Source organism: Papio anubis, chromosome 17 (assembly GCF_008728515.1).
Source record: "Papio anubis isolate 15944 chromosome 17, Panubis1.0, whole genome shotgun sequence".
Taxonomy (NCBI): domain Eukaryota; kingdom Metazoa; phylum Chordata; class Mammalia; order Primates; family Cercopithecidae; genus Papio; species Papio anubis.
The window spans coordinates 14,804,326-14,830,324 of NC_044992.1; the positions used below are offsets into that span (position 1 = coordinate 14,804,326).

Here is a 25,999-nt window from a genome sequence, read left to right on the forward strand (position 1 = left end):
GCGGGTACATAGTGGGTATATACATTTACGGGGTACATGTGATATTTTGATACAGGCGTACAACGTGTAAGAATCACATCAGAGTAGCTGGGGTATCAAGTAATCATCTTAGCTTTTGAATAAAAATGTGTGTATATGCCTGTGTGTGTGTGTGTGTGTGTGCCCTTATAAGAAATCAAGAGAAATTTGAATGAGAGGCATGAAAGTATAGTTCACTGATAGATTTTGAATTGTATAGAGACATAAAGCTCTTACGCAAGTTGGGCAATAGCCTTATCCAAATGTAGCTTCATTCTTTCTTGACAACACAGAATAGTATCAACTTCCTACTCAATTGGAAAAAAAAACACATTAATGTTTTCGTTATTGAATATAACACTCAAAATCAGCAATATAACAAAACACCAATGAAGGAAAATTTTGTTTCTTAAAATACTGTGACGTTAAACAAGAAAACAATGTTGCATCCACTTATTTGTCTACACGCTCCGTGATACTGCAATCTAAAGATCACACTAAGATGCAGCCTTTATAGGTCTATGGGGGAAATTATATTATGGAACTAGTGGGGACATGGTTAAAATTTTAGGATTTTTCTCTCTTTTTATCCCTGTCCTTATTTAAAACAGAAATTTTTTAAAAAAATCAAAATTCTGGTAATATACAAGGTCAAATTTAAATGCATAGCTTCTTCTATAATGGCTATGCTTCCAAGACAAAGTAAGTCAGGGAGGAAAAAAGCATAATCAAAAGAAGCTTTTCTCTGGCAGTACATGTATCCTCCAGAAGACAGTGCTTGGGTCCAAACATAGAGGCTGACTTCCACCCTGGGAGGTCGCCCTCCCGTCCTGCTTGTGTACTGCAGCCCAGCGTCTGTGCTTGTACAAACACCTGTGCTAACCAGGCCTCTCTACTGGACCACACACGTTGCCTTTTGATGCTGCTAGGACGTATCCACTAGTCCATAACATGTCAGACTATTAAATCAACATTTATTTCCCCCTTGAAATTTCGATGCACATTAGCCAATGTGGGAACTCAAAATAGCACCAAGATATTTCAAAAGTGCACATCGTTACTGTTATCATTTTCTCAGCCAAAAAGTTGTCATACTATGCATCCTGTTTTGGGGCATTTTCAACTTGAACGTTTTCCCATGACATTAAAAAACACTGTGATGAATGACCTTGATCAATATTTAGACATCACCGAAGATTATGCCTTTTTCAAAGGTTTTGACAAGTACAGCCAAATTGCCCTTCAGAAAAGTGATACGCATTTACAACAACAAATGAACATGTGTTTTCTTGTCTTGCCCAGCAAGTGGTCACTGTCACTCCTTTCCATCTTCACCAATGTGATGGAACCACATCCCCAGCACCCCACCCAAAACAGCAAACCTGCCTAAATTTGCGAGCTGATATTATGAGTATTCATTTGTTCGCCATTTGCCTTTTTTGCTTGCGTGAACTGCCTGTTCATGTGCTTGTCCGCTTTTTCTGTCATTTATTTTTTTCTTTTTCATGTGTGAGCATTATAAGCATGTTTAAAATTCAATCGTTTTTATCATACATGTCACAATATTTTATCAAGTTGCCTTTGCTTTTATACATGTGCGTGGTGCTTTTGATATAGATGTTTCTGATTTCTATGATGTCGAATCTATCAAAGGTATCTCCTTTGGGTTTCTGCCTTTATCATTTAGATAATAAAGGCCTTCACCACTCCAATATGAAGTATTACTCACCTATGTAGTCGTCGTCTTTTATTGTTTAATCGTTTAACATAAAAATATCAAATGTGTCTAGTGTTTGGTATCTGAATTAGTGGAATAAAGGAAGAGCTAAATTCCCTTCACACACTGACACCAACATTCTCCCTGCCTTGACAAGCAGGCAAGATTTCCCAGCCTCAGAGTGGGTTGTGCATCAGTCTTAGAATTTTTGTGTTTAGTTTTTATCTTTCTCAACACCTCGTGTATGCGTGTGCCTGTGTGTACCTTGATGAGGTTTTAACAAAAGATGCACGGAGTTCTGCTCAGAAAGGACCATTTAAAACCCCACATTGTGTTTCCATCCTTTGTGTACACAAAGCACAGAGTGGAAAGTATTAGGACTTTTAGTGCAAAAAAAAAAAAAAGTGCATTTAGTGGGATTCTTGCTGTAAAAAATTTTTACAACAATAATTTTTGTATGTGAATTTAAATAATGTCATATGATGAATGTCAGATGGTTGGGAGCAGAAGGGTTCATGAGAATACAAAAAGCCCAAAGCCAAAGGTCTCTGGCACTGTCCCCAGTGCTAACTTATCCATCCATCTGTACCCATACACGGAGGTGGCCTTGAAATACCACAGTAGAGCAAAAGCAGGACAAACCTTTCCCTCACCTGCCCATGAGAAGAAAGTTTGCAAGAAGGTGGTGGATACACACAGAAAGCAGAAGCGTAGGAAGAGCCTTCATCTAACTAGATCTCTGGCCGCTGCCTCACACCTAAGGAAGTGAAATGCACATTTAGGACCCTGGAAGGTGGGTCCAACATTTCCAGATCCTGGACTTAGGGAGAAATTACAGGCCCCATGAGTTACAAGGTCACACTGACTTCATTGAGATTCTCAGATTGCAATGGCCAAAGTGATTAAAATGCAGTTTCACTTGTGGGGCTTCGGATGAAAACAAGACATGGAATCACGTCCAGTTGTTTGAAGAACGTGGAATGCATCCTACTATTTGAGCGGCTGAAACATTCATGAAGCATCTGTTGTTACACCTCTTGGGAGGTGGGACTTGGGGAGGTGGAATAGAGACTTTACAGCCTTTTACTTCCCATCACCTCAAGTGAAAATCCCTGCTCGTGCACACTCCCAGGTCTTGGCTGGAACAGGGTTGAAAACATATGTCTTGAGAGTGTGGAAGGATGAACAGTGGGACTCAATGGAGGGGAGGGAGAAGGGTGGGATGTTGGGAGATTGCTTGGTGGTTACAATGTGCATTGCTCCAGTCATAGATGCTCTGAAGGTCCTGATGTCACCACAGTGCAATATATCAATGAAGCAAAACTGCACTTGTACCCCATGAATACATACACATTTTTTACAAAATTAAAATGTTAACAAAAGCCGTAGGCTTCAGCATCAGACAGCCCCTGTTCGAACATCTTTGCTACTTGCTAAACCTGACCAGAGGCAAGTTATGAACTAATGGTAATAATACCCATCTTTCCAGGCTGCTGGGTAGATAACTAGGTGCCCAGCACATGCGAAGTGCTCAGTAAGCATTAGGTCTCGTAATTTTGTAACATGGGTGATTTTCATGACTTTAGAACTGAATCCTCATGTAAGATGTGGGCTCTGCTGTACTCTCAGCTAAGGAATATGCACCACATCACAGGAACATTATAAGTTTCAGCCACAAATATGGACGAGTGCTGACCCTGTGCTGTGGTCTGAATTGTGGATATAAAATCATTACTCGGATGTCCTTGTTAAACTCAGACCCTGCTTCCACAGGTTGAGGCTTTATATGTGGTTCTGTTTACCTGTGTTAACTGAGTCTTGTTAAGTTTTGGGAAAGTGGGTAAACTGCCAGCCTAACAGGTGAACGGGCTACTGAAATCAAATCTTCAAAATCAAGCTGCAAGCCTGAATTGAATCTAGCTAATAAGCGAATACCACGTATAGGTGCAGACATTTCATTTCCATATACAATGCTTTTTAATGATAGATTCACCAAAGATTCTTGTCTTCTCACTTATCCTTGAGTTTAGTGGGAAGAGGCGTTTCCTTTCATTAGAGATCTGCATTCTCAGTATTTGTTCCTGAGTTCGGCCAAGGTGACCTATCAGCTACCCTTTCTGGCATGGCTGCAGGTGAGAAGCTTCTGGTCCCACAACCTGCTTAGAGGCAGAAACCTAGGTGAGGAGGGTAGTTCTTATTGCTGGGGGTCAGAGTCCACCCAGATCCTCTTTCCGTGCTGGTTGCTATTCAATCCTGCCTTAGAGGAGAAGCCCCTTAGGCTGGACTGGGCTGCGTACTGGTTGCAGGGCTTCTATTCAGTCCTGTCCTTGGGCCGGACTGGGCTGAAATGCTGAAACGTCTCTCCAGCAGCAGGTCTGCCACCTCTGGAACTCATTGACTGCATTCTCAACAAATCTCTGAGGCTGGAGTATTTTTGCTTTCTGCTTCTGCAACACGGAGGAAGGAAAAGCCTCTTGTGGGAAGGAAACTGGCCAGCTGGGGCCAGGCCCAGAGCCTCAGCCTGAGTTCTGAGCAGCTGTCTCAGCCCCCATCCCAGAGCCGGACCAGGGCAGGCTGCAGGGTAGATGACTTTGCAGGTTCATTTGGCTCCGAAGTCCAAGGAGTCAGCACGGTCTGGGAGGGCTAAGAAGACAGTACCATGATTGACTCCCCAACAGAAGCCATTCTGTAAGAATGTATCAACTATCACTGACTGAATATAATAGCCAACAGAATTCAACAGAATTCGTAAGAAAATATTTCATTGCATCCATGTTTTTCAAAAGTAGGCCTTTTAAGGCTACTTCTTTCCTTGGCTAATACACATTTAATTATTCTAAAAGTTAAGACCTATTTTGGTAAAAAAATAAAACATATGCCAATGTCACTACCTTGAGTAAGCCACAGAATACATTCAGTACTTGAATTGATTGGCAATGACCGAAGCACCTCTCTCAATTCATGAACCGTTACTCTAATTGCACATTCAGTTTTTTGAGATAAAGCCCCCCCTGCTACTGACCTAGAAACCAGAAACCTCTCATGCAGTGGTTCTTGGTTTTAAGAAACAGCTTTGTTGAGATATAATTCATAGACCATATAATTCACTTGTTTAAAATGTGCAGTTTGATGGCTTTTAGTATATTCACAGAGTTGTATAATCATCACCGGAACCAAATTTAAAACATTTCCATCAACTTCCAAAGAAATCATGAATCCTGTGCCCATTAGCTGTCACCCACAATTTCCAATCCCCCAAGTCTCCTTTCATAATAAGCAACCACAAATCTACTTATGGTCTCTATAGATTTCCCTATTCTGGAAATTTCATATAAATGGAATTACCATATGTGGTCCTTTGTGATTGGTTTCTTTCATGCAGCATAATGTTTTCAATATTCATCCATGTTATAGCAACGGATCTGCACGTCATTACTTGTTTTTTTGGCAGAATAACCTATTGTATGGCTATCTTACATTTTACTTATCCACTCATCAGTTGATAGACATTTGGGTTGTTTCTACTGTTTGGCTGCTATGAATAATGGTGTTATAAATACCCATGCACAAATTTTTGTGTTTGGGCATATGTTTTCTTTTCTCCTGGGCTGACGCTTGGGAGTAGAACTACTGGATCCTATGGATCATACAGGGTCATTCATGCTTAACCATTTGCCAAAGGATCTGCCTCATTTTGCACTCCCATCAGCAATGTATGAGGGTTCTAATTCCTCCCACATTCCAGCCAACTTGTTATTTTCTCTATTTTCTATTATAACTATCCGTCATATTTCATTGTGAGATCTTTGCCCATTTTTAATTGGGTTGATATTTTTTTAATTGTGAGAGTTATTTATATATTCTAGACACAAGTCTTTTCACTTTGTTGCTAATGTTCTTCAAAACATACCACATTTTTAATTTTGATGATGTCCAGTTTACCTGCTTTTCCTTGTGTTGTTTGTGCTTTTGATATCACATCTAAAAAACTGTTGCTTATTCCAAGGTCACGAAGATTCATGCCTATGTTCTTTTCTAAAAGTCTTACAGTTTTAGCTCTTATGTGTAGGTCTTTGATCCCTTTTGACTTAACTATTTTGTATGTTGTGATGTAGGAATCCAACTTCATTCTTTTGCACGTGGATATCCGGTTGTCCAAATACCATTTGTTGAAGACACTCTTGCCATTGCATTGCCTTGGCACCGTTGTCAAAGATCAATAGATGGTAAATGTGATAGTTTATTTCTCAGCTCTCAAATTGTGTCTATTGTTATGCAGGTACTACACTGTCTTACACATTGCAGCTTTATGGTAAGTGTTGAAATCAGGAGGTGTGAGTCCTCCAACTTTCTTCTTTTTCAATATTATTTTGGCTATTCGTTATCCTTCGAATTTCTATATGAATTTCAGGATCAGTTCACCAATTTTTACAAAGAAGTCAGCTGGGATTTTGACAGGAATTGTGCTGAGTCTATGAATCAAGTTGAGAAATATTACCATCTTAACACGAACATCCAGGTTTATGGATGTTCCCATCCATAGACATGATATGCCCAACTTGTTCTTAACTCTGCCTAGTCATTAAGATTAGTTGGGGGATATTTTTAAAAGATCAGTGCCTAGTCCCCACGACAGATTTGAATCAGCATCTCTGGGTGTGGGACCCAGCCATTGATATTTTTAAAACCTTTGCCAGGTGATTCTAATGTGTAGCCAGGTTTGAGAGCCACTACTCAAGTAATGGAAACACTAAATGTAGCCAAGTACCAACAAAATGTCTGTTGGAAATATCATAGTGTGTTTGTGGTCAAGCTGATGAAGTTCAGCTGTTAGAACTGCCTTAAAATTTATTTCATACAGAACATCTCAGGATTAGTGAGAACAAAAGGCCAAAGGAGAGACAATGGTAAATTCCTATCCAGTTAGGATGACAAAGTAGATGACAGATTATTTTAAGGCTTGTGAGATTCATCAAAGGCTGGGAAAGAAGAAAGAGAAGAGCGGAGACCCATCACTGCAAAACTATTTCATTCAGAATGTTCTATTTCTTTTTTTTTTTTTTTTTTTTTTGAGATGGAGTCTCGCTCTGTCGCCCAGGCTGGAGTGCAGTGGTCGGATCTCAGCTCACTGCAAGCTCCGCCTCCTGGGTTTATGCCATTATCCTGCCTCAGCCTCCTGAGTAGCTGGGACTACAGGCGCCCACCACCGCGCCTGGCTAGTTTTTTGTATTTTTTAGTAGAGACGGGGTTTCACCATGTTAGCCAGGATGGTCTCAATCTCCTGATCTCGGGATCTGCCCGTCTCGGCCTCCCATAGTGCTGGGATTACAGGCTTGAGCCACCATGCCAGACTGGTTTATTTTATTTTTAGAGGCAGAATCTTGCTGTGTTGCCCAGGCTGGAATGCAATGGCATGATCACAGCCCACTGCAGAATGTTCTATTTCTAACCACTTCTGTCCAGCCACAGGGACAGTGACTTTTACAGTAGATTTACAAAACCTTTCGGTAGTAGCCAAAGCTTTCCCGAGTATATTATTTCAACTCAGAGTTCTCTCAGAGAAGCAGACAGTAGAGTAAAGGAGAGAGCAAAGAAAAAAGTCTGCTTGTCATCTTTAATGTCATGGGTCACTAAGAAAATTTAAGTGATGTTAAAGGAGAGCATTGATGCCATGTGGGGATAAAATTACTCTGAGGACTGGGCTGCTACCTTGTCATACTTACTTTCCTACCAAGGACTCAATTCTCACCAAGGACCAATTAAAAAAAGGCAAAGAGGTAGGAATCTGCAAAGCTTGTTCAGGGACAGAGAAGATGGATTCACTCCAGTGGAAATTCTGTGATTCAGATGGAAATGAAGCTGAGAAATGAGGGAGTCAGTCAAGGGAGGCCTTAGTGGACTCCTGCAGAAATTAGGGAGTCAAGGAAGAATTCGTAGCAGAGGGAAGAAACTCTTGAGAATATATAGGACAGATCCAAGGGAAACTTGGGGAAGGAAAGGCGCTTTGGAATTTCTTATTAACCAGATATTTTTTTAAAAGAGCTGGAAATTGATGAAAGGAGTTTGGGAGACAACAGGCAGCAAGCCATGATGATGAAGGAACACTGGTACCATCAATAGAAAGGGACAGGCAATAGGCTAAGCAGGCTTTATGAATGTGAACCAGAAAAAAAAAAAAAAAAAGTTACCAAACTAAAAAATGTTTGGCAAGTACTTAGGAACGCAGAACTAATGCTTTATAAAGTGCCTGGGCTGAAAAAAAGAGATTGGGAAGGGCTCCAGGTACATGATCCCTGAAGTCTTAAGAAATGATAGAGATCTGTGGTAACAAGTCTAAGAAGTAAAGATCAGAGAAATTAGAACTAAACTAGATTTAATTGGTGGAAGGTGGAAGACAGATTAGTGTGAGAATCAGCAGAGTAGTGCAGATGCAACTGTGAGTTTCTGGATGGCAATTTGGCTATATATCAAAAGCTTTCAAATGCATAGAATCTTTGGCATATCAATTACACTTCCCAAAATATATTCTAAGGAAACAATCAGAAGTACCTACAGTTATCAATAATATTTTTGTACACTGCAGTGCTATTAAAATAGGAAAACAAAGGAGTGGAATAGGGAAACAGTCTAACTATATAAGAAAGGATTGATTGAAAAAAAAAAAAAGATAGCACCTTTACATTGTAGAACACTGCATAACCATTAAAAATCATGTCTTAAAAGAATATCTAGGCCAGGTGTGGTGGCTCACGTCTGTAATCCCAGCACTTTGGGAGGCTGAGGCGGGCAGATCATGAGGTCAGGAGTTCAAGACCAGCCTGGCCAACATGGCGAAATCCCATCTCTGCTAAAAATACATAAATTAGCCAGACATGGTGGGAGGTGCCTGCAATCCCAGCTACTTGGGAGGCTAGGCAGGAGAATCGCTTGAACCTCAGAGGCGGAGGTTGCAATGAGCTGAGATCATGCCACCATACTCCAGACTGGGCAATAAGAGCAAGACTCCGTCTTAAAAAAAAAAAAAAAAAAAAGGCATATCTAATGATATAGTAAAAATTACCCCAATATAAATTTAGATGAGTATACACTATTCAAATTTATAAATACAATGATTCGAGTCTTGAAGACATATCTGAGCATCATTGTATAAATTAGGTGGTGCCTATCTAAGAATGATTAATAAAAAGATGCAACGGAATGGTAGGGAAAAAAGCATGATTAATAAAAAAAACTGAAATACTCCAAAATTAATAGTGATTTCTGTCTAATACAGCTTCAAGTGATTTTTATCTTTATTTACTCTTGTTTGCATTTTTCATATTCTCAATGAATATATATTATAACCAAGAAAAACATGTCTTTGCTAAATGCTGTCAACATCTGATATGATAATGCTTTACTTATAAGTCATTTTATGTAACATCCTTTTTTACTTCTACATATTCAACACACATTTACAACTAAGCTGCTTGTGACTGATGCATTTCCCCCATATTTACCGTCAGCAGTTGTGTTTCGACTTCATCGTGAACTAGATCGATTCCCATTCTCTTTTCTCGATGAAATAGACATTCCCGGGCTACCTACAGATACACAGATAATGGAAAGCACTAATAAAAATTGACAATCCATGACTAGCAGCTCTAATAATTTGTTTCAAAAATAAGGCAATAGATACTTCCAATACCAACTTTTCCAGCCCTTTTATGAAAATCTAGCCTGAAACAGACTGTAACAACTAAATGAATCTCTGCTACTAGTTCAAAGTTAAAGAGGTAGCTCTTCAAAATAGTTTGAAAATATTCCTAATTTGGAAATTTGACAAAACGAAGCAGATGGCATTTACTTGATCCCCACAAATTAGCATCTGAGGGCATTAGTTGGCATTAGTTTCTTCAGGTGAGACAGTTCAATAACATGAGACACAAGTCTTCAAGATATTATTTCTAAATATTTTCTACTGAGAATAGGTAGAAATGAATGATTATCTCTAAAAACATCAAAATATTTGTGTTGCCAAAAGTTCCAGTGACTATTTTTAAAGTGTCATTTATTGTTTTCCCAATTATCAGAATAATATGCCTTTACTCACTAAAGAGAAAAAATACAGAAAAGTAGAAAATATGATTTAGCCATACTCCTATTACTACTTTGTTTGTTTGTTTGTTTTAACAAGATAGAGGTTATAATGTTCATACAGCTTTGTATTATGCTTTTTAGTATTGACATTAAATAGTAGACCCAAATCATGAAATATTCTTTGAGACAAAGTATGTTAGTGGCTCTAATGGAAAACAGCTTAAATTTCTAACAATAAATTATGTATGAAAGAACATTATGCAGCAGTTAAAATGCTTTTTTCAAAGACTATTTCATCACGTAGGACTCCCAAATAATATTAAATTTTTAAAAGCATAAAATATAATGGTATGTATACTATAATCCAGATATACTATCATTGAACAAAATCTTTGAGCGAATCTCTAATTGTTTAATAGTATCACTTACCAGAAGAAGAATTAAAAGGTAGAGGGGAACTCTGATTATCTTAATATATATTACCAAACTGCTTTCCAGGAAATTTCTACCAATCCATAGCCCCACCAGTAATATATGAAAGTGTCCATTTTCTCCTCCTATGGCAGCTCTAAATGTTACACATTTTCATTATTGCAAGTTTGATAGGCCAAAGGTAGTTATTTCATTGATCTAATTTGTATTTTATCATTAAGCTTTAACATTTTTTCTTATATTTGTTGATTGCCTGTATTTTCTCTTTGGAAGCTTATCTGTTCATGTGACTCATTTTAAAAAGGACTTTCCAATACTGTGTTGACAATAAATTTTCAAACACACAGAACATCTGCACAAAAGCTGCAGAAAAAATTCCAATTAGAACCATCTTTCTGAAAGTAGTCATCACTGAAAGGGTTACTAAGAGAAGAAACGGAATCTCCACTGGAAATTAAGAAAGTAGCTATCATTTTAAGGATATTTTCAATTCTTAAAGGCAATCGGGGGTAGAATGAACTGTAGAATAAATCAATATTTCAGAAGAATCTGTGGCTCAGGGAAGGTGTAGAATCCCTTCTGATTCTAAACAAAATTTTATGATGAACTAATTCAAAAAGATCATTAGTGAACTATCAACTGTTCTCAGGATTCCTGGGGATTGTGTGCCTCTGTGTGTGTTTCTGTATAGTGGGGAGGGGTTGCAATAGGAAGTGACAGTGCGCAGGGTACCCCAAGAAACTCCTCCACCCACCAGACTTCCAGTTCCTTGATTCTCTAAACTCTTCTACTACAGACGCCATGGTAGAGACCTACGGGAAGTGCTCATCGCATGGGAGTAAGTCATGCAAACATGAAGAAAAATGGTGCTAGCTGTGCTCATCAAAATGTATACTTCTAAAATAATTTCTATAATTTGCACGTCTTCAAACATGGAATGTCTTCTTTCAATGGAGGAGGGTGGAGAGGGTTTGGAGGGCCCATCGCATAGCCTGAGGGCTAGAGGTGACTTAAGCCCATTCAGAAGCCTGGTCAGAGGCCAGTAACCAACTGAAATGCTCCCTACATTACTATGGCAACTGGTCTAATCTCAGCCCCATTTTTCTACTTAGTCAAGCAAATTCCATGTCCTAAGATGGTCTCATTTGATGATGTCACTACGTCTTGAAAGGGAATCATAACATGTACACAGGAGGCGTTTCATGATACAGACTAAAAAAAATAAGTTTTTGGTTGTATAAATAAAGTTTTGGTTGTAAAATAAAGTTTTTGGTTGTATAAATAATCAAATATTGTTTATTTTAATTTAGGGACAACAGTGATGAAGCAGCCTATTTAAGAGATAAGATGGTCATATGGTTTGGATGTGTGTCCCTGCACAAATCTCAATTCAAATTGTAATCCCCAATGTTGGGGGTGAGGCCTGGTGGGAGGTGATTGGATCGTGGGGGTAGATCCCTCATGAATGGTTTAGCACCATCCACTCAGCGCTGTTCGCTGTTCTCAGGATAGTGAAGGAGTTCTCTGGAGATCTGGTTGTTTAAAAGTGTGTGGCACCTTCCCCCTTTCTCTCTTGCCCCTGGACCCTTCAAGATACCTGCTCCTCCTTTGCCTTCCACCATGATTGGAAGCTTCCTGAGGGCTCCCCAGAAGCAGAAGCCACTGTTTCCTATACAGCCTGTAGAACCAGGTGCCAATTAAACCTCTTTTCTTTATAAATTACTGAGCCTCAGGTATTTCTTTATAGCAATGTGAGAATGGCAGAATACAGATGGCATGTTCACCTCAAAACGTTGTGTATCCTAATGGTGTCTCTGTAATTGGCCTTCTTTGCTTTGCATTCAGAATTATTTCTTAAAGTGGTTGTTCTTACAGTGTATAATGCATAAAAAAAAAAATAGACGTGGTTTTGCCATTGCTGAAACCAGTCGCAGATTTATTGACGGGAGTTGGCTTCTACAGAGAATTAAAACATAATTCAATATATAAATAACCACAGTAACTCAACCAGTGGGTTAAAATCATAAAACTGCAGTGCCTTCTATCCTAAGGTCTCACCTGAAGAGGGGCTTCAGTCTCCATCAAAGCCCGCTCCAGTCTTTTCTTCACATCAATAAGTGCATTTGTCTCTCCAATCATTTCATCCAACTCATGAATGATTTCAGATTTCCAAAACCCTATGTCATTGACACGTTCTCCCAGATTTTGTGTTGTGTCTGCCTGGGTTTTTCTTGTTTGTTGATATTTGTCTTGAATCAGGCGAGATGTATCTACTCTTAGTTTCTCCGAATTATGTCGGGAAGTGTTGGACTCTTGATAGTTGGTTAAATTGGACCTGTACCAGTCATCTGGTGTGTATCTTGTGAAGAAGGTGGTTCTGTTGGAAACAAAGGGAAGCATGGCATTCTCGGACACCCTCTGTGATCTGGTGCAGTACGGGGCCACGCTTGGGTAACTGGAGGCCACTTTGTAGTATGTGCTGGGTCTCCAAGGAAGGCTCAGGCTATGGGTCAAATTGGAGTGGGGAAAGCGGTCCCTGTAGCTTGAGGCCATGGTACTGATGGCTGGTAGAAAGTTGGTTGGTGTTGGTCTAGGGTGGGCGTAAGTTGACGTTAAAGTACAACCTACGCGTTCCATGATGCCAAAACACTATTTGTAAATCTCTCCTGTTAAAAAATGAAAAGTAAAATAAGACAGTCACATAAATTAATCTCTGGTGAAACATACAGCTCCGAACACATTAGATGCTTGTTCTCATTTGTTATCCACATTCACCATTGATAATATATTCCAACAAAGTTTTTTTTTTAATCTCCGTGTCTCTAGAATGTATTAAGATCACATTTTTATTGGCCATTTGAACTTTTGAATTTTTATAAAAATTATGAGAGTAATATTGTCTTATTGTAACAAATTCAAATTAGGAGCCTAAACTATGCATCTTAACGGATAGGGATTCAAAAAACAGCATTCTCACTTCAGGTCAGGAGTTCGAGACCAGCCTAGCCAACTAGACGAAATGCCGTCTCTACTAAAAATACAAAAATTAGCCAGCTGTTGTGGCAGTCACCTGTAATCCCATCTACTCAGGAGGCTGAGGCAGGAGAATTGCTTCAACCCAGTGGCAGGGGTGGGGGCCAGATAGATTGCAGTGAGCTGAGATCGCGCCACTGCACTCCAGCCTGGGGCTACAGGGAGACTCCGTCTAAAAAATAAATAAATAAATAGATTTCCGTCTCAAACCATGATAGAGTAGTGAAAACTAGACTTAGCCTCTTATATCTAAAAATCTAGACTACTGATTTTAGACATTGGACAATGGACAGCACAGGACTCTGAGCCATGACAAAAGAGAAACAAATAAGGTGAGTCCACCTATTTACTAGCTATGTGACATTGGGCAAATTGCTTAACCTCTCTGTGCCTTGATTGCTTCACTATATATAAATAATAGGGAATAATAATAGCACTTCCTTCTTTGGACTGTTGTGAGCAGTGGTAGCAGCAGGGGATTGCTTGGCAACTCCCCACCCCTGCCCCCACAAGTCATCCTAAATAAACACTCCTTCTGGATAACAATGGTGTGGTTGATATGCAAACACAGCTCAAGGCAAGTACCTGGATCTCCTTTCCTGGCAACCTGCAACCTGTAAGCACCTCCAACGTATAATAGAAATCCTAGGGAAGCCATGGGGTTATGAGGGCTAAGACAATGCTAAGTATTTAGAAGGCTTAGCACAGTGTCAGGCACATAGAAAGTGTGCAATAGATCTTAACTTCTTAAATTGCTACCTCAGAGAAGTAGATAATGTAAAAGATAAATATCCTTCCTCCTCGCAAGGTGAACTCCTCAGAAGTAGCCACTAAATAGTTCATTAATAGTTGTATCTTTCCAGATTTTTCCTATTCATATACCAACATATGTATTATTTATATTTTATATACCTCTACCTATATACCATCTATACCTGTATATAAAGCTTTTTAATACAAAAATTGAATTATCCTAATCATTGTATATATCATTGTAGATCATGCTTTTTTTTTTTAACTTAAGTATATTTTCTGGGCCACTGCCCCTGTTAGAACACACAGATCTACTTATCTACTTCATTCTTTTTACCAGTTTCATTGTCTGAAACTTTTGATCCTTATAATTCCAGAAAGCCAAGGATGCCACAGATCATAACATATCTTTTAGCATTTAAATGTCATTCTGTTTTGGGGTTAATGTCTATGGACTTGTTTACTAAAAAGGAAAAATACAATCAGATCCAATTCTATGCACTGCTCAGAAAAATAAACATTCTTTAGTGACTACTAAAATAGCTATGTCTTGAGGACTTTGGTACCCAATTACAAAATAATCTATCTGTAGAATTGTGCTCAAGTCACAATCCCCACAGATCATATGATAAAATATCCACCCATGGCCCTGTGCTTAACAACCCTAGTTCTCTTTCTGCTAAATTCTTTCTTCCTACAGCCCCCAACCATGTTATACTGGCCAAACTTACAGACTGATGGCGAAAACAAAAGCCTTAGTGACCACTTGCAGTTCTTTGCTTCAATTTGAAACTTAACTATTACTTTTTGAAAAAGGAAATTTAAAGTACTGAGACCTTAGGGTCCTTAAGATTATCTTCAGTTTCAACCTCTTCCCCATGTCAGATCAATGTATAATCTGGTTTACTTCTAGCAAGAAACTTCAAGTGGTGATAGACCACTCCTACTTTGCTTTATTTTATTTTACTTTATTTTATTTTACTTTTAGACGGAGTCTCACTCTGTCACCCAGACTCGAGTGCAATGGTGCGATCTCGGCTCACTGCAAGCTCCACCTCCCAGGTTCACGCCATTCTCCTGCCTCAGCCTCCCGAGTAGCTGGGACTACAGGTGCCCACCACCATACCCGGCTAATTTTTCTGTATTTTTAGTAGAGTCAGGGTTTCACCTTGTTAGCCAGGATGGTCTCAATCTCCTGACCTCGTGATCCACCTGCCTCGGCCTCCCAAAGTGCTGGAATTACAGGTATGAGCCACCACCACGCTGGGCTGGTTTATTTTATTTTTAGAGACAGAATCTTGCTGTGTTGCCCAGGCTGGAATGCACTGACATGATCACAGCCCACTGCAGCCTTGAACTCCTAGGCTCAAGCAATCCTCCCAAGTAGCTGGAGCTACAAACACACACCACCATGCCTGGCTAATTTTATTTATTTATTTTAGTAGAGATGAGCAGGTTTCACTATGTTGCCCAGGCTAGTCTCAAACTCTGGCCACAAGTGATCTCCCGCCTCAACTTCCCAAAGTGCTGGGATTACAGGCATGAGCCATCCTGGCCAGCCTGCTTAATTCTTGACAATAAGAGATCCAGAAACCAGTAGCTCACTTCATCCTTCAACCATGGAATTTCACGTGTAGAATGCCATCTGAGTTTTCCCAGCATTTGTTATATTGGCATCTTGAGACATCTCAACCCATGTTTGAACCGTAAGTCATCTGCTCCGGGGGTGATATCTGAAGATGCAAGGGTTTATACACCAGATGAGATAAGTGGACTGAGAAAAACAAATATAGTTTACAAAAGCACCTGGTGATTTGTTTTTTAATTGGAGGTGAGATTTGTCTCAGAATCTGGGATCTAAAGCATAAAGCATAGTGGTTTAGAGATCACAGAAGTAGAATTTCTCACGTACGGCAGTCAGTTTCATATGGAGAGATAATATTTTACAGCCACAACTGAAGTTCTAGTTCTACCAGCCATCTCGTACGTCATTCAGGAAGACTGAATAAAAGACATCACGTGGGGATGGTTTCACCAAAGTATTCCACTGTCATGCATTTTGGGCCATTAATGGTCAAGAAAACCAAGACTGTCATGTACTAAAAAATACTTAAAAACTGAAAACTGACTTCTACCTCCAACCGTGAGAGAATAATAAAAACCAGACTTAGCTTCTTATACCTAAAAACCTAAACAAAATATATGAAATAACTGCATTCAGACCTCAGACAACAGGCATCATAAGACTCTGATCCTTGAAAGAAGGGAAACAAATAAGGTGAGCCCTCTGATTGTCAAGGCATTGTACCCAAAGACAATTTTCAGACAATGAGAAAAAACGTGAAAACTGAACAGAGCCTGGCAGCCTTTGTGAGCTGAGAAAGTGATCAGAATTCGGGAAGGCTGAGAAAGCTAGAAACTGTAAAGCAGGTTTATGGAATAAAGTGAGCTATGCAGACATAGAGATCCAGAAATCTACATGGGGATCTTTGTCTTTGCTGAGAATAGGCTGCACAGGCATCAAGGAACACTCCACAAACCCTGGCAAAGAGCGATGGCAGAGCTGTTAGCTGAACAATTTCTAGAACTGACAGAGGGTGGAGATACATTATGAACACAAACTAACTAGATTGGAGGGTCACTGGCAACCACCCGGAGCATTCAGGGGAGACACCAGAGAGGCCATACATTAGAGGTAGGGCTTAACTATGCCTGGAGTGAAGGTAATGAAGACTCACTCTAGCAAAGCTTGAAAACAGGTCTCAAAGATATCAAGCTAATCCACAAGTAACTACCTTACAACATCAAGACACTCAAATATGTAACATCACAATGTCCAGCATCCAGTCAAAAACGACCAGACGTAATAAGGAGCACAAAAATGTAACCCCTAAAGAAAACTCAGTCAATGGAAGGAGGCTTAGAAATGGCAGAGATGATGGAACTAGTAAACTGCATTAAAGGATTTGATACAAGGACATTGAGAAGAGAGAAATGGAAGACTAAAGAAGAACCAAATAAACTTTAGGGATAAAACATATAATATTATACTTGTACAACTTCACTACATGAGATTAACAGCATATTAGAAATTGTAGTAGTAAAGATGGGTGAGCTCAGAGATTTTTTTTTAACTAAAAAAGAAAATGAAAAGCACCTTGGTAACCTATGGTACAACAGCAAAGGTTCTAATATTAAGGTTTTGCAGTGTCATAAAAAAAAGGAGAAGGACAAAAATATTTGAGGAAATAATGGCCGAATGTTTTCCAAATTTTCTGAAAACTATAAATACCTAGGTCAAAAAGCTCTACAAACTCCAAGAAGATAAATACACACACACACACATGCACACACACACACATGTGCACACACACACAACCCCCTGCTGCCACCACCACTCCAAGGCTCATGATCAAATTGCTGAAAACCAGTGATAAAGAGAAAATCTGAAAATCAGAGAGAAAAGACATATTTGGAAAAAAAGAACAAAGATAAGAATCAGTGCTGAATTATTGTCAGAAACTACCCAGACCAGAAGACAAACAACATTTTTAAAGGGCTGGAAGAAAGTGTAAAGCCTCAAATTCTGTAGCTAGTGAAAATATCCTTCAAAACATGAAGCTGAAATAAAATGTTTTCATAAAAACAAAATCCAGAAGAATTCATCATCAGCAGACCTGCAATAAGAGAATTGTTAAAGGAAATTCTTCAGAGAAAAGGAAATTATACCAGATGGAAAGTTGGATCTACACAAAGAAATGAAGAATGTCAGAAATGGTAAGCATGTGTGTTAATAAGAAAAACAAAATCTTTCTAACTTTCAAATTTCTTTAAAAGACCATTATTTAAAGTAAAAATAAAAAAATTGTGGCATTAATAAAATAGAAGTAAATTATATGGTAGCCATAGCACAAATGACAGGAGGGCTTACATGGCCATATTAGATGATAAGGGTCTTATAACTGAAATGAAATAATGTCATTTAAACATACACTGTGATAAGTTAAAAATATGTATTGCAAACTTTAAAGTAGCCAGTTCTCAAAATGTAAACTAAGGACCCATGGACATGCCTAAGACCTCTTGGGAGGTGAAATGGTCAAAATGGTTTTCATGGTAAATACTCAAATGCTATTTGCCTTTCTCACAAATTTACAACAGAGTTTTTCGGAGGCGACATGATACATACTATCGCAACAGACTGAATGAAGATGAGAGCCCAGCTACTAAGCTAAAAATTACTATGCCAAAAATATAATACTAAAATAATACAAAAAAAAATACTAAATACTTCTTACTAAATTATTTTTTGTTCCAGAAAATATTTTAATAAAAACATTATGCTAATATATAATGGGTTATTATGGTTATTTTAAAATAATTTATGGTTTTAAATTTCTAGTATAATAAATACAATAGGTATAATCCACATAAGTAAAAGCTCATTGAGGTCCTCAATATTTTTAAGAATGTAAAGGGGTCCTGAGATAAAAGTGTTTTTGAACCACTGACCTGGAGCAGTATCTAAGACTAAAAAACAAGAGTTTTAACCAATAATGAAGGGGAAAAAAATAGAAGACAAAAAAGACTCATAATTATTCCAAGAGAAAAGAGAACCAAAAATAAGACAAAGAAAACCCAAATAGAAAAATAATACAAATCCAACTATACTGATAATTAAACAATCCACTTAAAAGGCACAGATTGTTAGAAATCATTTTTAAATAGCAATATTGAACTATAATCTGTCTAGAAAAAATCTCATTTTAAATATAAAACACAAATAAGTTAAAAATAAAAGTATAGGCCGGGAGCAGTGGCTCACGCCTGTAATCCCAGCACTTTGAGAGGCCGAGGCGAGTGGATCATGAAGTCAGAAGTTCAAGACCAGCCTGGCCAAGATGGTGAAACCCCAACTCTACTGAAAATACAAAAATTAGCTAGGCATGGTGCCAAGTATCTGTAATCTCAGCTACTCGAGAGGCTGAGGCAGAGAACTGCTTGAACCCGGGAGACGGAGGACCATGCCACTGCACTCCAGCCTAGGCAACAGAGTGAGACTCCATCTCAAAAAAATAAAAATTAAAAAAAAAAATAAAAGTATGAAAAAAGATAAACTGTTTAAACACTAATCAAAAGAATACAGAAGTGGCTATATTAATATCAAATCAAGTAGACTTCTAAACAAGAAATATTATCGGAGATAGAGAGAAAAATAAGGATAAAGGGATCAGTCAGGGAGATATAACAATATTAAATGTTTATGTAATCATTTACCTAACTTTCAACACCTAAAGCAAAAATTGACAGAACTAAAGTGAGAAATAGACAAATCCACATTATATTTGAATATTTCAACATTTGTCTGTTACTAAATCATAGAACAAGTAAACAAAAAATTGGTTGATGCATATTTGAACAACGTTACAACTAACTGGACCTAATTTGCATCTTTAGAGTGTTTTAGAAAACATTCACCAATGTAGACCATATCATGAGTCACAAACAAGTCTAAATAAACTTAAAATATCAAAATTATACAAAGTATGTTAACTGACCATATCAGAAGTAAGTTAGAAATCAGTAATAGAAAGATATTTGGAAAATCCCCAAATAATAGCAAATGAAACAACACTCCATACCTCATGAGTCAATAATTACATGGGAAATTATAAAATATTCTTAACTGAATGAAAATGAAAACAGCATAACAAAATTTGTGAGATGCAGCTAAAATAGTTATTAGTGGTAAGTTTATAGCTTTAAGTGTTTACATTAGTAAATAAGAATGAGGTAAAATCAGTGATCTGTGCTTTCATCTTAAAATGCTAGGAAAAAAAAAATAAACCCAAAGTAGAAGGAAGAAAATAATAAAGAGAAAAAAAAAATCGATGAAATAGAAAATAGACAAATAGAAAAGAAAAACAATAAAACTCTATCAATAAAATTGATAAACCACTTGATAGGCTTATCAAAATTAAAAAGAGAAGACAAATTACTAATATCAGCAACAAGAGAGGCAATATTCCCACAAACATTATATAAAGTGAATAAAGCAATATTACTAACAACTTTATGGCAAGAAATTTGACAACATAGGTGAAATGGACAAAATTTTTGAAAGATGTACAAATAACAAAAACTGATTAAAGAAGAGTTAGATAACCTGAGTAGCCCTGTAGTATTTTTTAAAAATTGAATCTACAGTTTAAAAACTTTCCTCAAAGAAAAGTTCAAGCTCCAATGGGTTCACTGGTGAATTCTATCAAACTTTTAAGGAAGAAATACCTCAGTTTTTAAAAACCTATGGCTTACTTTGGTGGTGTGCGTCTTTTACAATGATTAACCTACTCTCTAAATTCTAACTTAGTCAATTCTTTTTTTTTTTTTTTTTTTTTTTTTCTGAGCCAGAGTCTCACTCTGTCTCCCAGGCTGGAGTGCAGTGGCGCCATCTTGGCTCACTGCAAGCTCTGCCTCCCGGGTTCACGCCATTCTCCTGCCTCAGCCTCCCGAGTAGCTGGGACTACAGGCACCCACCACCACGCCCGGTTAATTTTTTATTATTATTATTTAGTAGAGACGTGGTTTCACCGTGTTAGCCAGGGTGGTCTCTATCTCCTGACCTCGTGATCCGCTCGTCTCTGCCTCCCAAAGTGCTGGGATTACAGGCGTGAGCTACCATGCCCTTCCAGTCAATTCTTAAGAGAGCATGTGCAGCACATACTAGATCATTAACTGATGCTATAAATATCTCATATTCGCAAAGAAACTGAGCAAATTATTTGGAAAAATGACTGAAAATAGTTATGGAAAAATCCCCTAAATTAGGCAATTGTTTTTTATTGTACATTTAATCATGATGTTTTGGTTTGAATGCTCCCCTCTAAAACTCAAGTTGAACTTTAATTACCATTGTGCAGTATTAAGAGGTGAGACTTTTAAGAGGTGATTATGTTATAAGGGGTCTGACCTCATGAATGGAATAATGCTATTATTGTGGGAGTGGATTAGTTATCACAGAATTGGGTTCCTGATAAAATAATAAATTCACCTCCGTTGTCTCTGTCTCTTTCATTCTCTTGTCCTTCTGCCATATTATGATGCAGCAAGAAGACCCTCATCAGGTGTAGCCCCTGAATCTTGGACTTCCCAGCCTCCAGAACTGTGAGTCCAACAAATCTCTGTTCTTTATAAATCACCCAGTATCTGGTATTCTGTTATAGTAGCAGAAAACTAAGACATATGACCGAACAGAATTTTAAGAAATGAGACATGGGCTACAAAGTCAAATACAATGTTTAACTAGGTGCACTTAATTTACGGTCAACAGTTATTTATATACTGAAAAAAATGCTATAATAGTCTTCTATAAATATTAACATGCTAAATATAGAATCAATCACACAGAGATTTTAAGAACCGGAAAGCTCTATTTGCAATCCAAAAGTTGGCTACACATTGGGTAAACATTTTATTAGCATATTTAAGCAAGACTTGAAGATCATAGATATTTTAAAGTACAAAAATCTACAGACCATTTTCTGCAGAAGACACAGGTTTACATGACTTGCTCCACACCCTGCCTTAAATCAGGGGCAAGCATAGGCTTGAATGGCTCACGTACAAACCCCTTTAGTTCCTTTGTAGCCACTTAATTACAGTTCCAAATTGGAGCGGAAATAAAACAGTGCTGCCAATGCACTAACAAATACCAGAAGTAGAAGAAATCATATCAGACATCAATGTTTAATTTCTCTTTATGCATATATTACATAAGAATACAGGAAAACTTCATCTCTTCAAAAAAAAAAAGTTTGGTTAAGGAACTCTATTCATTGATGGTGTATAAATTATTACACATTGGAGAGCTACACGGTGGTATCCAGTAAAGTTGAAATGTCATATTCAAATATGTTTGAATATGTTCAAACATATTCAAATATGTTTACAATGAGAATGTACAATAATTCCTTTCTAATATTTTTAAAGGGAGCAAACTAAAAGTCCATCAACAGGAGGATGCATACCTAATATGCGGTAAATTCATACAAGAATCACCACACAACAGTTCAAATGAATGACCTGGAACACGTACAGCATAACCATTCTATCAATTCAAAATGGAACAGTAGGCTGGGTGCGGTGGCTCATGCCTGTAATCCCAGCACTTTCGGAGGCCGAGGCGGGCAGATGACGAGGTCAGGAGTTTGAGACCAGCCTAGGCAACTTGGTGAAACCCCGTCTCTACTACAAATACACACACACAAAAAAGAAAAAATTAGCCAGGCGTGTTGGCAGGCGCCTGTAATCCCAGCTACTCAGCAGGCTGAGGCAGGAGAATTGCTTGAATTCGGGAGGCGGAGGTTCCAGTGAGCTGAGATCACGCCATTGCACTCCAACCTGGGCGACAAGAGCGAGACTCCGTCTCAAAAAAAAAAAAAAAAAGTATACATTGGTTTGGGATAAACATATGAGTAGTAAAAGTATAAAAATATGCTAAATTTTGTTAATAGGAATAGGGAAGGAGAGAGGAGAATGGGATTTCCAAGGGTTACCTAAGAGGCCTCAACTGTGCCTGTAATCGATTTTTTGTTGGTTTAAGTTTGGACTGGGTACATGGATTCACCCCTGGGTTCACTCTACTTATTGTGTGAAGTATTTTATTTTAAAGAAGAAAAAAGTAGAATATTTTGTCAGTTACCTCAAAACATTTTTGCCTATTAGTAAAACTATGTATTTTTTTCACAATAATCAAACAAATAATTTTACCCATTTCCAGGATGTTTATTTCTCTACAACACCATATACATCCAGGAGAAAACATAAAGGGGTTTGGTCTAAACTGCCCAAACACAACCGAAAGCTTTGCAGCCATAGCTAAACAGAAATGGCTTTGGGCGGTGAGAGAACAGCTTTGATCTGAATTTCAGGAGCTCTGACTACAAGACCAGGTGATTGAACTCTCCTCCCCGTGACTGCAGATCTGAAGGATCGGCTACTGAAGCAGAGGGGACGAGGAACACCGTGCGGGGCGGCCAGCACCGCAGTGGGAAGGCACAGCGCTGCTAACGGGTAATAATTAGAATTAAGAAATTAAATGAGTTAGCACAGTGCAGGGGGTTCGGACGCCCCTTCCCTGGTTCCGCGTTTAGAAATAACTTCTCAAACCTTGAAAAGCATCAGAAAGGTAAATTACGAGGAAATAGACGTCTGGGTGGGAGGTGCCTGTGGATTCGTATGGTTTTTATTTGGAAAGAAAAGTGAAGATGGAGGGAGGAATTGCAGGGTATCCGCGACCTCCCGCGATACGGAGGCCAGAGATTGGAGTCCTGGTTGGCGAAGGGGGATCCTTTGCGGTCGTCCTAGAGGCAGGCTGGAGTCAGCGAGACCACTCACCTGTCGGCGGATGCCCGGCGAGGGGCGGGAAGGGGCGGTGAGAGGAAGGGGTCGCAGCCTGCCACCTGCAGCCCCCGACTGGGGCCCAGACCAGTCCGGCCCTGGCCCCGCCTTTCCTATCTGTGACGATAGCAGCGCCTGTGGGCCACTCAGCGGCCGTCCCTGCGACTCGCCGGGAGCTGATTGGCCAGTCAGAGGAGAGGCGGGAGCTGTCGGGCCGGGAGGGAAACTAGTCGGGCAGCGGTTACCATGGACGCGTTCACGCTTAGTAACCGAGGCTCCCCGCCCTCTGGAAGACCTGCTGGGTCCGGGAGGTGAAAGGGGTGAAGAGTAGCCCAAGAGAGAGGCTTCGGTGCTTTCCCCGCCTCTCCTTGAAGCCTGATTCGGAACTCTTCCAACTGCGAAGAACTTGGCCGATTCTAAGGCACATCAGGGCTGCCTGGAACCTTATCACCTGCCTAGGTGTTGACAAGCCCCCATCTTTCCTGACAAGCCTCTCCTCTCTCCAGCAGGGCTTCTCCTGTGACCGGATTATCTAGTGTTCCTTCCCTCCTTTCTCACTCTAAGAAAATGGTTTGGGCTTTCCCTCTCTCTCTCCAGCAAGTATTTCCGTAAACAGCAGCCCTTACTGTTTCTTCCAGGTGCTGATCCACATTTTTAAATACATACATCATTGCTCATCCATGCAAGCTCTTTCCAACCCTGTAAGAGGGTTTATATTGTACAGATGAAGAAACTGAAGTTCGAGAAGTTAATGGACTTAGACAGTGTGACTCAGGGGCAGAGCTAACACTAAAACTCAAATCAGTCAAACTTCAAGGCATCTTTCCATGAGGCAGCGGTCTAACCGTGTAAGCAGCAAGAGAATTCACTGAGTTACTTTAGTAACTAGTAATGCTAAAGAAAATAAAGCCCTCAGTTTAATTATTTTTGGCTTTTCTGGGAATCACTGTGTGGCACTCCACCCAAGGGTGAGGCTGAGGGACTTGCCAGGATAAGGCAGGCTGCCCAGCCCCTAAGGGACCTCAGTGAAGTGACTTCAGGTTGGGGGCTGGTCCTCAGCTTTGCCAGTTCAGACGTTTGGTCCTGTCAGTGTCCTGGGTTTATCAGAGGCTGAGTCAGGCCAACCGAACTCATGGGAACCTAAAGTAGAAAAGTTAGAATGCTGCCTCAAGTGTTTACATTAAGCAACACGACCCCTCTAACTGTGGAGATAAGCCCAGAGTATTTTCCCCGAGGAGGAAAACCACAGAAACCACCCAGCGCTCAGCGACTACTCACTTGCCTGGACACAAGACTAGACTAGACAAGGCTCCCATACCCCACACCAGGGCACTGCAAATCCTGACTGGTTTTCCCACTATGTTCCTTATCAGCAACTTTTTCTACACTCAGCCTAAGAAACATTTCACTCTGAGCTGTCTTTTTTTTTGTTACTTTTTTCTCATGCATAGTGTTCTGCATTTTGTATTTTCAGTATTCAGGACGGGCCTTGCAGATGCCTAGAATCAGTAGACAGCACAGTAAACGATGCCATGTTCATTCTTTGGGCCAAAAGGCTGGCAACCGTTCTAAAGTAGATCTAATTGCCCGCAAACTCTTTCAAGATAATGAGCAGTCTTTGTGCTTTGCACACATCCAGATGCCCAAAAGCATTGCTAATTGAAGACGAAATTCATTCAATGTCTGATTTAAAAATAAACAGGTGAAATTATAGCAGAGTTTGATCTTTTCAACGACACATTGAGTCAGTGAATTTCAAAAACCTCCTGATTAAAATTTCAGGTGAAATTGATCAACTCTGCTCTCCACAGAAAGGACTGAATGATGTTTTGGAAATAATTTAGATACCCTCTCAAAAAAGATTGTTCCATGATTATCAAGTCTTTGCCAGAATTAAGAGGTTAATTCTCACCCTTCAGTTTTACACTATACTGAAGACTCCCTACAAAGCTTATTAAGAAAAATAAAGCAAAACCACCTGGATTCAGCTATTCAACCTGACTTTCTCAGCAACTCCACAAGTTCAGGAACGTGTCTGTTTCTGTTCATCTCTGTATCCCTAGCATAGGGCTTCACGTGCCATGAAAAAGGGACTCCGTCAATGCTTGTTGAATGAAAGCATGAAGTGTGATGCTTATGGGGTAGGAAATTATCAAAGATACAGAAATGGAGAAGCCATAAAGCAGATTTTGCCTATTTTATAACTTTGCCTTAGTCATTTTTATAACTTGAAGTCATTTTTATAACTTCCTTAGCTGCCACATTTTCACCCTATTTAGAGTCACCAAACCTCCTCTCCAGTCTCTCTGAGTCTTCCTATCACTCAGCCATCACCCTTCATCAAGATGCTATCAGCCCCTTTCAACTGTCTATCCTTATCAGAAACCAAGTGTGGGCCATCTTCACCCCTGGACTTCCACCCCCATTCCCATCCTCAGAGCAACTCACGTACGCTGCCTGCTTTCTCTGTTTCTCCTCCAGCACTAAAGTTAATCATCGCATTCTTCCTATTCCCCTGACCTCACCCCATGCCTCTCTCCCGCTCACTCACTGCGTGCTAGCTACACT

At 39.3% G+C, this 25,999-nt stretch overlaps 1 protein-coding gene across 2 annotated transcripts in view; it reads right to left on the reverse strand.

Moving 5' to 3' along the window:
• TEKT3 (tektin 3) overlaps positions 1–23,538 on the reverse strand; it is a 38,569-nt gene extending 15,031 nt beyond the window's left edge. The window contains exons 1-4 of one of the 2 annotated variants that reach the window (XM_021928747.2): positions 23,429–23,538; positions 12,305–12,912; positions 9,235–9,318; positions 256–326 (exon numbers count right to left, since the gene is read on the reverse strand). In XM_021928747.2, coding sequence (XP_021784439.2) covers positions 256–326; positions 9,235–9,318; positions 12,305–12,883 — 734 coding nt within the window. In that variant the 5' untranslated portion in view covers positions 12,884–12,912; positions 23,429–23,538. Of the gene's footprint in view, positions 1–255; positions 327–9,234; positions 9,319–12,304; positions 12,917–23,428 lie in introns of those variants that run through there. The other variant, XM_003912376.5, reaches the window with a different exon arrangement.
• Positions 23,539–25,999: the final 2,461 nt, after the last annotated feature.